Source organism: Corticium candelabrum, chromosome 7 (genome assembly GCF_963422355.1).
Source record: "Corticium candelabrum chromosome 7, ooCorCand1.1, whole genome shotgun sequence".
NCBI lineage: Eukaryota > Metazoa > Porifera > Homoscleromorpha > Homosclerophorida > Plakinidae > Corticium > Corticium candelabrum.
In genome coordinates this window covers 5,866,773-5,878,908 of record NC_085091.1, presented here as the reverse complement: position 1 = coordinate 5,878,908, position 12,136 = coordinate 5,866,773, and the positions used below count along the sequence as shown (strand labels likewise).

The window sequence follows — 12,136 nt, the reverse complement described above, 5'->3', positions numbered from 1 at the left end:
TTTGTATTTGAGGACCGTATGGTCTTTTGTAGAGATGGTGTAGGAATTAAACCATATCAGTGTAAAAAAATTTGTTGTTTTGCCAGTCACTAATTTCTTAAACTTTCAACATAAGTCATAACTAATTAAATAATCTTCCATTCAATTACTCTAATATGTCGTCATTTTATCAAATTTATATTTGTTCTGACGGTGGCGGCTTAAGTTACTTCATAGCAAAGTGTCGTTTGGTTCCTAGATAGTGTTTGTTATATTTCTCTTAAAAGCGGTGACAACGAAACTTAAAGAGAACTTTCACAAAAATCAAAATATCTCAGATTAAAGCTCTCACGTCATGCATGACACAACCCCTAGCAACCGTTTACTGTAAACGGATATTATAACAGAGAAATAAAGCATTGAATTGTCCTGTTTGAAAGTGTTTAGTACCAGTATGTTTCTTTCAGACTAAATCATTGCTGGTTAGCAAGAATGACCGATACCTGTGCACTTTTCAAGGTAAGGATTGTGAGAAATATAGTATCAAGTTGTGATTTATTGATTAAGCAAAGTGAGACTTCAAAGTTATCGAGATGTATTTCTTTTCTGTTATTTGTCTATAGTACATTTGTAAAACTTATTTAGGGTAGTGCTTGGCGGCTCACCTGTTTTAAACTGAAAAGGAGTGTGATTTCTCAGTCGTTTAGTCTCTGCTTTGTAAAAGTTTAGCACATGTATGAGACGCTCTGCAAGTTGTGAACCTGGGTTACTGGAACTCTTCTCAGCACTTTTTTCATAATTGCAGTTTCTTATATTGTGTTCTGCAGTCATGGCAGAGGTTGCAGGTTTTTCATTTAATCAGATATTGCCATACTTATACAAATCTGAGGTAGACTCAGACGAGCTTGAAACTCTAAGTGGAGAAGATGATAGCGCATTAGAGACCGAACATCAAGAGAAACCAAATTAGAGCCGTCTAGACAACACAGACTTGTGTTCATGTTCATGACTGGTGTTCAGAGCAGGAGCAACAGACACTGAATTGTATCACTCAGAATTGAGCCTTCTACAGGGTTGTCTTGCAGCGTGAAGTTCCTCGCACAACTTTAGTGGCAAACATGGACAATTTGAGAAAACTTTTTGGAGGAACATTTGCCGAAATCGTATGATGAATTTTATGAACGAGGCTGCACATTTAGTGACTGCATTTGGGTTAATGAAGGGTACTGCCCTTGGCTGCTTGACCCAATTTACAAACGGCAACTATGAAAACAGTGCTGAGAAGAGTGCCATTGCCCCAGGCTCACCGCATGTATAGCGTCACCTCATTCTAATAGATGGCAAACGTTTTCAAAGCAGAGACTAGATGACTGAGAAATTGCACTCAGTTTCGATTTAAAACAGCTGTACCGCCAAGCAAATGAACCCAGCACTACCCTAACAAAGTTTCACAAGTGTGCTAAAGAAACAGTAAGAAAGAAACACATCATGATAAGTTTGACGTCCCAGTTTGCTTTAATCAATAAATCACAACTTCCTTCCAGATGTCTCACAATTATGACCTTGAAATTGCACAGATATCGGTCTTTTTTGCTTCCTAGCAATCACTTAGTCTGAAAGAAACATACGGGTACTAAACACGCCCATACATGACAGTTCTATGCTTTATTGCTCCGTTTTCAGTCAGTCAGCCAACGTCCAGTAGGGCCTCGCTTTTATTTTCTAGCGCGCCGGTCCGTGCCCCAGCATATAGCTTTACGTGCTGCACCATGAGGAAATAGGGATTGTCTTGCAATACATAAGGTTAAGACTCTTCCGACGGTTCCGTGAGACATGTGTTACATAGTATGATATACAGGCTCGTTGTTCGAACACCTGCGAAGTCAACAGCGCTCTTTGAGACCTTGTTTGGAGAGAGGACATTTGCATGGGAAACGCCATGCTACGCCAGAAGTGGCAACTACGTACTGGAACACCGTTGAGATGACACACCACTAGACGCCTTTCTCACTTGAGGCTTCTCTACCGTACTATCATCGTACGGTGTTGTCAGAAAACTAGATTCTTTGAGACGGCCGTGTTCTCATATATACGAATGGCACTTGCTGTAATCACCTTGCATTACCGCTGATGCTAACGTCAAAGCCACGCCAGAATCGGCAGTGAGTGAATGTAAGGCTACTGTAGACACCGTACAAAGTGACAAACTACTTGTTAGCGTATTCTAGTAGTAGTAGTATTTCTACTGTTCTGCTTTTGGCTAATTAAATGTTTATCTGTCTTGAAAAGAATGATCTGATGTAATACACAACGCATGTGTGTATCACAGAAACAAATTGGACTAATGAACGTGTCTAGTACAGTATATTCAGGTAATGACTGTGCAACAATTAGTCAACTAATCAATTAATTCAATAATTTATCTATCAATAATTAACTGCAGTGACGTGGCTTTATAATTATTGGAAAATTGGTCTCATTACACAATCTCATTATTCCTCTTGTAAGAGACTCTCTCTCTCTCTAATAAATTTTGTGCTCGTGTGATAGTGATATTTGATAATAATTAATACTCTGAGTGATTATTGTTCACATTTGTGACACAAGCAAGACTTTGGGTTGATTTTATTTCAAGAGCAGCCACTATCTACTGTTCCAACTCTTCTTTCAATTTGTCTGGATTTCTGCAGAGGTGCCACATCTAGCACAACACTGACAATCTCTTCCAGGATGAACAGTTTCTACACTTTTCTCTTCCCCATAGTAGTTACATATGTACAGCACGTATTAAAATGCATGAACCAACAGTTCAGCCTCTACATCTCTTTAACATCAACCCCCTTGGCTAGTTATGACTCCTTATATTATCAGAACACTTACAACTATCAGCAAACTTGAAATCAATTTGATAGAGTTACAGAAGAACAGAACAAGCGAACATTATGAACTCATATTACAAACAAGTAAAGGCATATCGTAACTCCTTGAAAACAGCACTGAGCGCAAAGAAATCTCAACAGAGTAGCGATATCCCACCTCATAAGACTGCTAAGGCCCAGAAACGTGGTTTCGACGTAGACCTATACTTGACGATTCTTACTCCCATTACTGCACAGTGCGTCAAGTTTGGGGTCAGAAACCTCCCGTGTTTGTAGATGCACACCAGAGTCCAGATGCACTAAAACGCGATCACATGCCCTCTACAATTTCCTAGGTTGTTGTTGAAAGAACGCCAAGAGACGGCAGTGTGCTCAAAAACTAGCGACACACTACCACGTGATTAGTCGCAAATACGCCAGTCTCTCGTTACTTTTGTTGGATAAAACTTAGCCAATATGTTGTCCTTTACGTGCACATCTTCTACAGACAGTGATCTTCGTCCTAGTGTCCTTCTTTCCAGTAGATTTCCAAAAACAAACACCTCAAGGAAGGCGGAAAGCTCCCAGATATAAAAAATATATTCTAGCCTCGCCTCCGCAAAACCAAGCCTTGGCTGACGGACTGTTATGGTAGAAGTCTGCAGTAAACGGTTGCTATTGGTTGTGAGTTTTCCTTTATTCACATATTATATACTAGCAGTAGCGTCAGATATTCCATTGATTCTCACAAATTTATCGTACAATAATATTGAAATTTGAAATTGAGCTATTGCTGAACTTTGCCTACTAACCATTGGTATTAACTAAGCATTTATCAGAAGACGAGTATGACGCATTTGTTCCTATTGTTTGGTCACATATATTTCTGTAAATGTGATAGAAGCTTGGAAATACGAAGTCGTCAAGGCATGTTACGTAATATATTTCAACATTTCTAAAAATCGTGTCAAATACCGTCTGTAGGAGACCAAATAGTGTTCTTCAGGCAGTAACATTGTCAGGCTGCTGAAATCATATATAGAAGCTGCTGATGGCAGGTGTAAAATTGGTTTAGCATGCTTGCTTTAGCGTTTATCAGAAGACGACAATGACGCATTTGTTCCTATTGTTTGGTCACATATATTTCTGAAAATGTTAACAGAATCTGGGAAATAAGAAACCGTTAAGGCATATTACGTAAAACATTTCAATGTTTCTAAAAATCTTGTCAAATACCGTCTGTAGGAAACCAAATAGTGATTTTCAAGCAGTAACCTTGTTTGGTCGTTGAAATCCTGTATTCAAGGTGCTGGTGGTAGACGTGGAATTGATTCAACATGCTTTCTTAAGTTAATTAATTACTACACAACTGAAAAAAAGTTCAATTAATAAAAGCAAGAGTATTTAAGCATACGTTATGTAAACGATAATGCCTTTTTTCTAGAACCATGTGGTGGGAATATTTCTTCTGTTGCTGGTCATATAACCTCACCAGGATTTCCAATGAATTACAAGAATGACGAAAACTGTCGCTGGATTGTTTATGTGCCATCTACATCTACTGTCGTTCTCTCATTCAAATCCTTCGACACAGAGAAATTTTATGACTATGTCCGCGTATACAAAGGAGAGACAACAGATTCTGACCTGGTTGGTGAATACCACGGATATGGAATTCCGTACGAAACAATTATGGAAAGGTCGTTTCTAATAGTATTTACATCCGACGTCGTCGTCACTCGTCAAGGATTTTATCTTTATTGGAATACATATCAAGGTCAGTAGTTGTGCCGTGCTTTCTGCAAGCACCTATGCATACGAACATGAATTTAAATATTGTTGTTTAGGCTATATTCCCAAATTCCTGAATGCTCTCAATGGTGACTTCATTCACACTATTGTTGTTAAAGGAGACAAGGTCCATCTAAAGTGTGATGCTGTCGGAATGCCAGAACCAAAAATTGTTTGGAAAAAGCACGGTTTTCGAGTTGCTGGAAACGATAACACTTTTGTGCAGCTAAGTGGTAATGAGCTCATTTTCCTTCATGTTAACGAAACGGATACAGGCTGGTACACATGCGAAGCAGGAAACTACTTGGGAATAATACAGAGGAGCTACCAATTAACAGTTCATGGTAAAATATCTTTTTTATTTTTTCTTGCAGTTGTACTAAATGATAGTAGTTATTATTTATTTTCCATCGTTTCTACAAACTGTACATTATAGGCTATTATGTGTTTAATACGTATATTTTACTGGCCATAATGAAGACATCAGACCACGTATTTCCTCAAATTAAGAACTATATTGTACTTTGACGGAATGTAGCGACATATTGTGTTGTAGCAGTGTTGTAGCTTTCTTATTACGTTTGCGGTAATTAAGAAATCTTAGTCTTGGTCAGATACCCGTGAAATACGGACGGACACAGTGGCATTTTATAAATCAGCTAAGAGCAATTGGAAATGTGACTGAAATGCATTGATTCACTTCCGATCTGCGTGGTTTATGTGATTGTGGATGAGGTTTTTTGTGTGTGTTTGTGTGTGTGTGTGTGTGTGTGTGTGTGTGTGTGTGTGTGTGTGTGTGTGTGTGTGTGTGTGTGTGTGTGTGTGTGTGCTGTAGCTCAGTTGGTTAGAGAGTGTATTTGGAGAATAGAAACATCCGAGACGTTGTAGGGTTTCAGGTTCAAGTCACAGTGATGGCGATTTATGCCATAATTTCTTTAATTAATTAAGCAAGAAAATTATAAACCATTGCTTCTCTCGACTCAGGAATATAAATGTGGACATGACCGCAGGCTTGGCAATAACATCATGCAGAAGACGGGTTCTTGTTGGCCTTGTTTTCTAATCCCAAAGCTGCGCCATAGTCAGTGCCCCTGGATGACTCTGGCCAAGCTCCAGGTGGATTGTAGCGCTGGCCCTAAGCCTCCATGTAACGCATGGAGCCCTGTCTCTAGAGGCAGGTGGGGCTATCTCCGCAACTGACCTTAAGGTTGACGACATTCACGAATACCGGAGAGGCCTTGACATTTGTCCAATTGTCCATTTGGGGGTGTGCGTGTTTGTGTGTGTGTGTGTGTGTGTGTGTGTGTGTGTGTTTGTTTGTTGTGTGCGTGTGTTTATGTTTGTTTTTATGCGTGTGTGTGTGTGTGTGTGTGTGTGTGTGTGTGTGTGTGTGTGTGTGTGTGTGTGTGTGTGTGTGTGTGTGTGTGTGTGTGTGTGTGTGTTCAATTTATCGTGAGGAGTAGTTCCAGATTTCATAGCAGTTCAATAATTTTGGTCTTGCAAACCAAAATTTTGTTATCTCTTTTTGCACAAGAGAATGGAAATGAACAGTGTGTGTGACTGGGCAAATGTCTATGTCTGCTCGAAATGTTTTCGTCCTTCTCGTTTTGTCAATATAATTTGATCAAGGCCGCAGCCGTATTCTCGTTTTGTCGCAGGGGGGGGGAATATACAAAAGACCATGAACAGACAGCCAAACAAAAAAATTCGCTAGTCACCTGATTGGAGTGAGTACCACGACTTGTTGTGTGACAATTACAGTTGTTTGAAATAGACAACGAACACTTACTTTTCTAGAAAACCCAACGTAAAATCTAAAGTTTTCCTGTTTTGCGATCTTTATACGAAAACCTAATTTATATTCCATAGATGATAAGTTTACTCTTTAAATTAAAGACTATGTCACCAGTGTTAAGAAAATTGTTACATTTCTAATAACAGTAGCACAGTATGATTTTGATGTATTGAACATGCATGGTGTCTAAATTCAGATCAGTTTACGAGAACAAATTTGATCGTCTTTTGAAGACTGATTTCTGTGGACGTGAGGGTGTAAACAGAGGTTCTAAAATTGTTTTATTGTTGTTACTTTTGTGCTAAATCAAAAAGGAAACCGGTTGAGGTACAGCGGATAGACAAGAGAACAGACTGCAATGAAGATAGACAATTTCTACGTTATGTACGTTACATGCGTTAGTCTTTGTAGGCTTGCCTGCCATTACTAAACGTAGTTGATCAATTGGTCAATATCATTTTATTTTTTTGTATTAGTGTATTTCACCAATTTATGTGACACCACCGAATTGTATGAAATGCATGAATGTATCTTACTAAACCCACAATTCCTAGCACATGTAGCACCCGCTTGCGTGCATTGTCAAAGTTTACTGTTTACAAAATGGATGTATGATGCAATCAGTTTGTTACTAATACTAGGAGCGTGTCTAATGAAGATATCATAGGTTTTCAATTGGTATATAGCCAGATTATAGTGTCGTCAATACATTAACTACTGAATAAATTACGTCCATCAAAGTTTTGCATATTTTAGTCTATCAACAGCAAAGACATTCTAAACAAGACTCCATTACAGTAACAGAAGGCTGTGCCTCGGTTTAATATTGTTTATCATTATGAACTACTTAAAGAGAGCCTATTCTATTCAAAATTTGAGAGACAATCATTGTACGAACATTGAGGCAATTTTGGTTCACCGCTGTAAACTTTAATACGTTTCTCTGGAGCACTGACTAAGCGGCTATTTTGAATCGAAGAAACCAGCGAATAACAATCATACACGTAGAAATCATGTCATAAAAACACGGTCAAGACGATGGGATTCTGGCTAACCTAGAATCTTTGGGATACGCTCCCGACTATGGTCTAATTACAGCAAATAGATGCAATGTATTCCCTAATAATAGATTTCTACAACTTGCAGACATGCATAATGAAGTTACTTGAATATTTCATTTGTTGTTGTTGTTTTAGTTTTTCCAGTTCTAATTCAAAACCCTGACAGTATTCATTTTGAACCATTTCTTGAACGTGTTCACCAAGCGGCATTTTGGTGCCAAGTATATGGCATTCCTGAACCTGATGTTAACTGGAAAAAGGTTAATGGATAAGCAAATATTAGTTATTGATGTTAATGGCGTATCTCTAATTTATATATTCGTTTTGTTTTAGGATGGAGTGCCAATAGAAAAAACAAGCACTGACTTTAGAAAAGGAAGTCAATGGCTACTGATTCGTTATGTGGAACTTGCTGATTTGGGAAATTACTCTTGTTATTTCAACAACTCATTGGGGCATGTCGAGTCAGATCTAGCCACGTTATCGGCATCGAACGCTACTGGTGAGAGTTAAGCTTTCGACATAAGTAGTGGTTGCTTCTATTTGTGTCTATTCTAGACTGGTTTTATCACTTCTTGGGCATTTCCACTACCCTAACTCCGATTCTGCATCAGCGCGTTTACATTTATATAACATGTATATTTTGCTTCGATTTGGGAACTTTTAAGATTTACAAAAATGGAGTATATCTAAATGCTTCAGCAAATGACCGAATTGATTTCTATGGTAGCTCGTCTAGATTTCGCTTTACCGTGTCATATGTGACTGAAGGAGATATCGGGATTTACGAAATTCATTCCGTCGACCGAGGAGTTTCTTGGTTTACAGTCATCGACGTTCAAGGTTAGCAAGTAACTCTACTACACTCAATTATTATACACACGTGATCATTATACAAATTATTACAGTTCCACCAATGACATCTATTACAACTATAGGCGATGACTTAAAATATGTTTACAACAAACCTACTATCTCTTGTCAATCTACCATCGTCAATTCCCAACCCACTTTCGTCTGGTACAAAAATGGTGTTGCTATGAATAGTACGTGGAATGGATACAAAATATCCGGTGACTATTTCAAAAGTTACTTGACCTTACAAAACTACCCAACCAATCAACAAGATGACGTTTACAACTGCACGGCAATCAATATTGCCGGAAAGAGCACAGCAAGCATTGCTGTGACCGTTCAAGGTATCAAAAATGAAAAGCTAATACACTGAGTAGCAATTTTAGTATGTTTGTTCTGGTTTAGTGATCGATGGCTGGATAGAGTCTAACAGAGGATCTGAGTGCAGTGTATCATGTGGGTTAGATTATGGCGTCACAATTGTTCAAAGAGTGTGTAGCACAAGTGGTGGTCGGTGTGTGGGACTATCCGTTTATGCACAAGCGTGTCAAGGACGTTCTGTGTGCCCGACTAATGGTAACTAACCAGGCGATTTGACAATTGGCTTAACCTTTTCTAAAAATAGTGCTATTGTACAGCAGACGCAACATCACCAGTACCATCTTTGATTTCAACTGGACAAGCAAGCAGAACTAAAATTAAGTGCTAAATTAATTATGTTGAATTATAGATATTAATTGTAGTGTACAAACATAATATTATAGCATTATTTATGTATGAATATTTGCTACAGATTACGCGGCCACTGACTCACAAACGTCTCCTTACGTTCGTACTCAAGGCCCCACTCAAGGTAAATCAACAAATACTCATATACTTATTAACGTGAATTTGCATTCAACGTATCTGATTTTTTCTGCAGTCGGAAAGGAAGAGTTGTCTCGAGGCGCGGTTGCCGGAATATCAGTGACTGTGACCGCCATCACGGCAGTTCTTATTTGCTTCATTATTTTTTATGTTATTTTGAATCGCTTGAGGAAACAGATATCTAGTTGTGCCGACAAGAGCGCTACCTCAGAGAATACTCATGCAAAGTTTCCCTTTCGCAAGCGTCCACAAGATGGTTCTAACTCAAGAGGAGATAGCAACGAGCGAAATAGGCCGATTTACTTGCCACCACTTCCTGCTACTACAGTTGATGACTCTGAACAATCAGAAATTGGACTAAAAGAAAGGTATGAAAGTGCACCTAACGAAGAAAGTGTGAACGCGAACCCGGCATATGGTGTTGTAAGATCTGGAAGGAACGATGAGCAAAATACCTATGAAACGACTTATCCAGTATATGAAACCACGTCGTGATAGAAGATGCAAACATACCTTATGCTGCTTTGTACAAACTTTGTTACGTCCATTTTGATGATAGCTTGACACGTACTGACAATTATTGTGTTCTACTTAGTTTGTTCTTTTTCATTGTGATGCAGCATAAGACTGTAGTCTGCCCAACATATGTTCAATTGATCAATTTACATGTGCTAATTGTTTTAAATTTGCGTACGTTTTAATTACGTTCAACTATAAACAATAAATCAAAGACAAATATTTTTACCGGGATTTCACAAGTACAATACTCGGGCACACCCTCTAGCTAACTATAGCAAGTTAGCTGCATTTAGTTGAATACTTTGCAAAAAAATACGCTGAAATTGTCTTTAGATCACTAGAAATATGGCGCTTATTGTCAGCTCCTAAAGGTCCAAACTTGTAATTTGAGTTTTCCGGTATATTTCTTTGACTGCTGCATTGGTTAAATACAGCATTTTTACTCTTGGTAAATTCTGCTTTACGTATAATTTAGATAACATTCATGAATTTACTAAAATTTTATTAATTTATATAAATGCAAAATTACCCTGATTTATGAGTTTCGGAATCAACAAATTTTCAATTCATTTTCATGAAGCTGAAACACCGTAAATACTGTAATTCAATTTTCTTTAACCTTATACCTTATTAATGAAATGCTTGGCAATTGACAGTTATAGTCAGTCTGAATCAATAATATATCTTCGTGCAAAATATTGCAGCCTTGTTGTCTTTCTGACTGTATTTAAAAATGGTCTTTCTGGATTACTTGTAATGTGTGTGTGTGTGTGTGTGTGTGTGTGTGTGTGTGTGTGTGTGTGTGTGTGTGTGTGTGTGTGTGTGTGTGTGTGTGTGTGTGTGTGTGTGTGTGTGTGTGTGTGTGTGTGTGTGTGTGTGTGTGTGTGTGTGTGTGTGTGTGTGTGTGTGTGTGTGTGTGTGTGTGTGTGTGTGTGTTTAACATTTTGAAGGCTTTCCATAAAGACAATTGTTGAGCTGTGAGAGCATATGGTAATGTCTCCAAAGAGTTTTAGATTGGAAATAGTATTAGACAGGGTTATGATTTTGTACCAATATTTTACCTCTCTTTTTTATGCAGTTATCAACGTGTGTCTGCAGAAGGAGCCTGGGAATGGAATTAATATATTGTTTAACACAAAAGCTAAGCCAGTGGGAAACAGAGAGCAGATGATAGATCAAACCTTGGTCCCAGATCTTGAGTGTAGAAATGAATGACATATGTCTGCTCAGAAATTCCATGGATGAATTGGAAGATATGCTACTAGATCTATATGTGAGCTGCGAACAAATGGACAATTCATCAGTGCCCAAAGGAAAAAATTCTTGGCATTATTTACAACCAAGAACAACTTCCAAGAGGTGGCATTTTTACAGAGCACAGATGAGCCTATAGATGTTGTTGAGGAGTTCCAATAATTCAAATTTTTGTCACATCATCTCTTCAATTCGACAAAGACGTTAGTACAAAAATTCGCAAAGCTTAAGACAGCTTCAGATCTCTTCGCAAATCCTCTGATATAAATATATCAATCAATGAATATATTAAACTAAGAATTTTCAAATCAGCTACCTTACCAAACCTTGTCCATGGCAGTTCGGCCTCGACACAATTTTGTCTCAGCTCATCAAGATATGACATTTTTTGCATGCGTTGCTTACGAATCATCTTGGCATAACCACAGCAGAGAAGCAGAGTTCGGGCTAAGGTCAGCATTGAGACTGTAGAAACAATGATCAGGAAGAGAAGGCTAAAGTGCATACTTCATATAGGCAGATTGATTCCTCTTCGTATTCCAAGGCAACCTCTGGTTTGCTAGTTGAAGGATGTAGACGATCTGTAGGCGGCCAGAAGCAGAGATAGGTCGATGTTTTGATGAGCGATTTGAAGAAATGTAAGCTCAATTAAGAATGGATGCGTTTTTCCCAACATAGTGCTAAAAAGCCTAGGAGATCAATATAGTGGACGCTTTAAGAGTTGAATGAGGAAGCCGAGGAAATGGTAAGGATGGAATAAGATAAGAGGAAGGAATGAAATTAGTAAAATCAAGTATCAGATTAGACTGAAACAGAGTGTACTCAACCGGTTAGCACTTTTACAAAACAAAACAAGGTAGGTCTTTTTTATCACTAACAACAGAAACATGGCGCAGCCACGCAAGAGATCATGTTTTGTTGTCACTGCTAACAAAACTTTAAACAACAAATTTGTAGAAATTATACGAAGTTCTGCAATCAAAATCTGAACATCGTCCACAGGTTAAGTTGGGGACAATGAAGTCTTAGGAAGTGACCAAACAATGTTGTCTGCACTAGTACTCGAGTAAAAGCAGAACCTGGATGATGATGATGATAGTGATGTGTGTGTGTGTGTGTGTGTGTGTGTGTGTGTGTGTGTGTGTGTGTGTGTGTGT

At 38.3% G+C, this 12,136-nt stretch overlaps 1 protein-coding gene across 1 annotated transcript; it reads left to right on the top strand.

The window, feature by feature from the left end:
* The first annotated feature begins 4,529 nt into the window (after positions 1-4,529).
* Positions 4,530-9,931, top strand: LOC134181757 (hemicentin-1-like). The gene is made up of 10 exons (XM_062649022.1): positions 4,530-4,614; positions 4,685-4,972; positions 7,620-7,744; positions 7,818-7,986; positions 8,043-8,327; positions 8,393-8,683; positions 8,745-8,915; positions 8,978-9,037; positions 9,133-9,192; positions 9,262-9,931. Exons 1-10 carry the CDS (start codon positions 4,530-4,532, stop codon positions 9,699-9,701), a joined length of 1,974 nt encoding a protein of 657 aa, XP_062505006.1. The 3' UTR covers positions 9,702-9,931.
* The last annotated feature ends 2,205 nt before the right edge of the window (positions 9,932-12,136 follow it).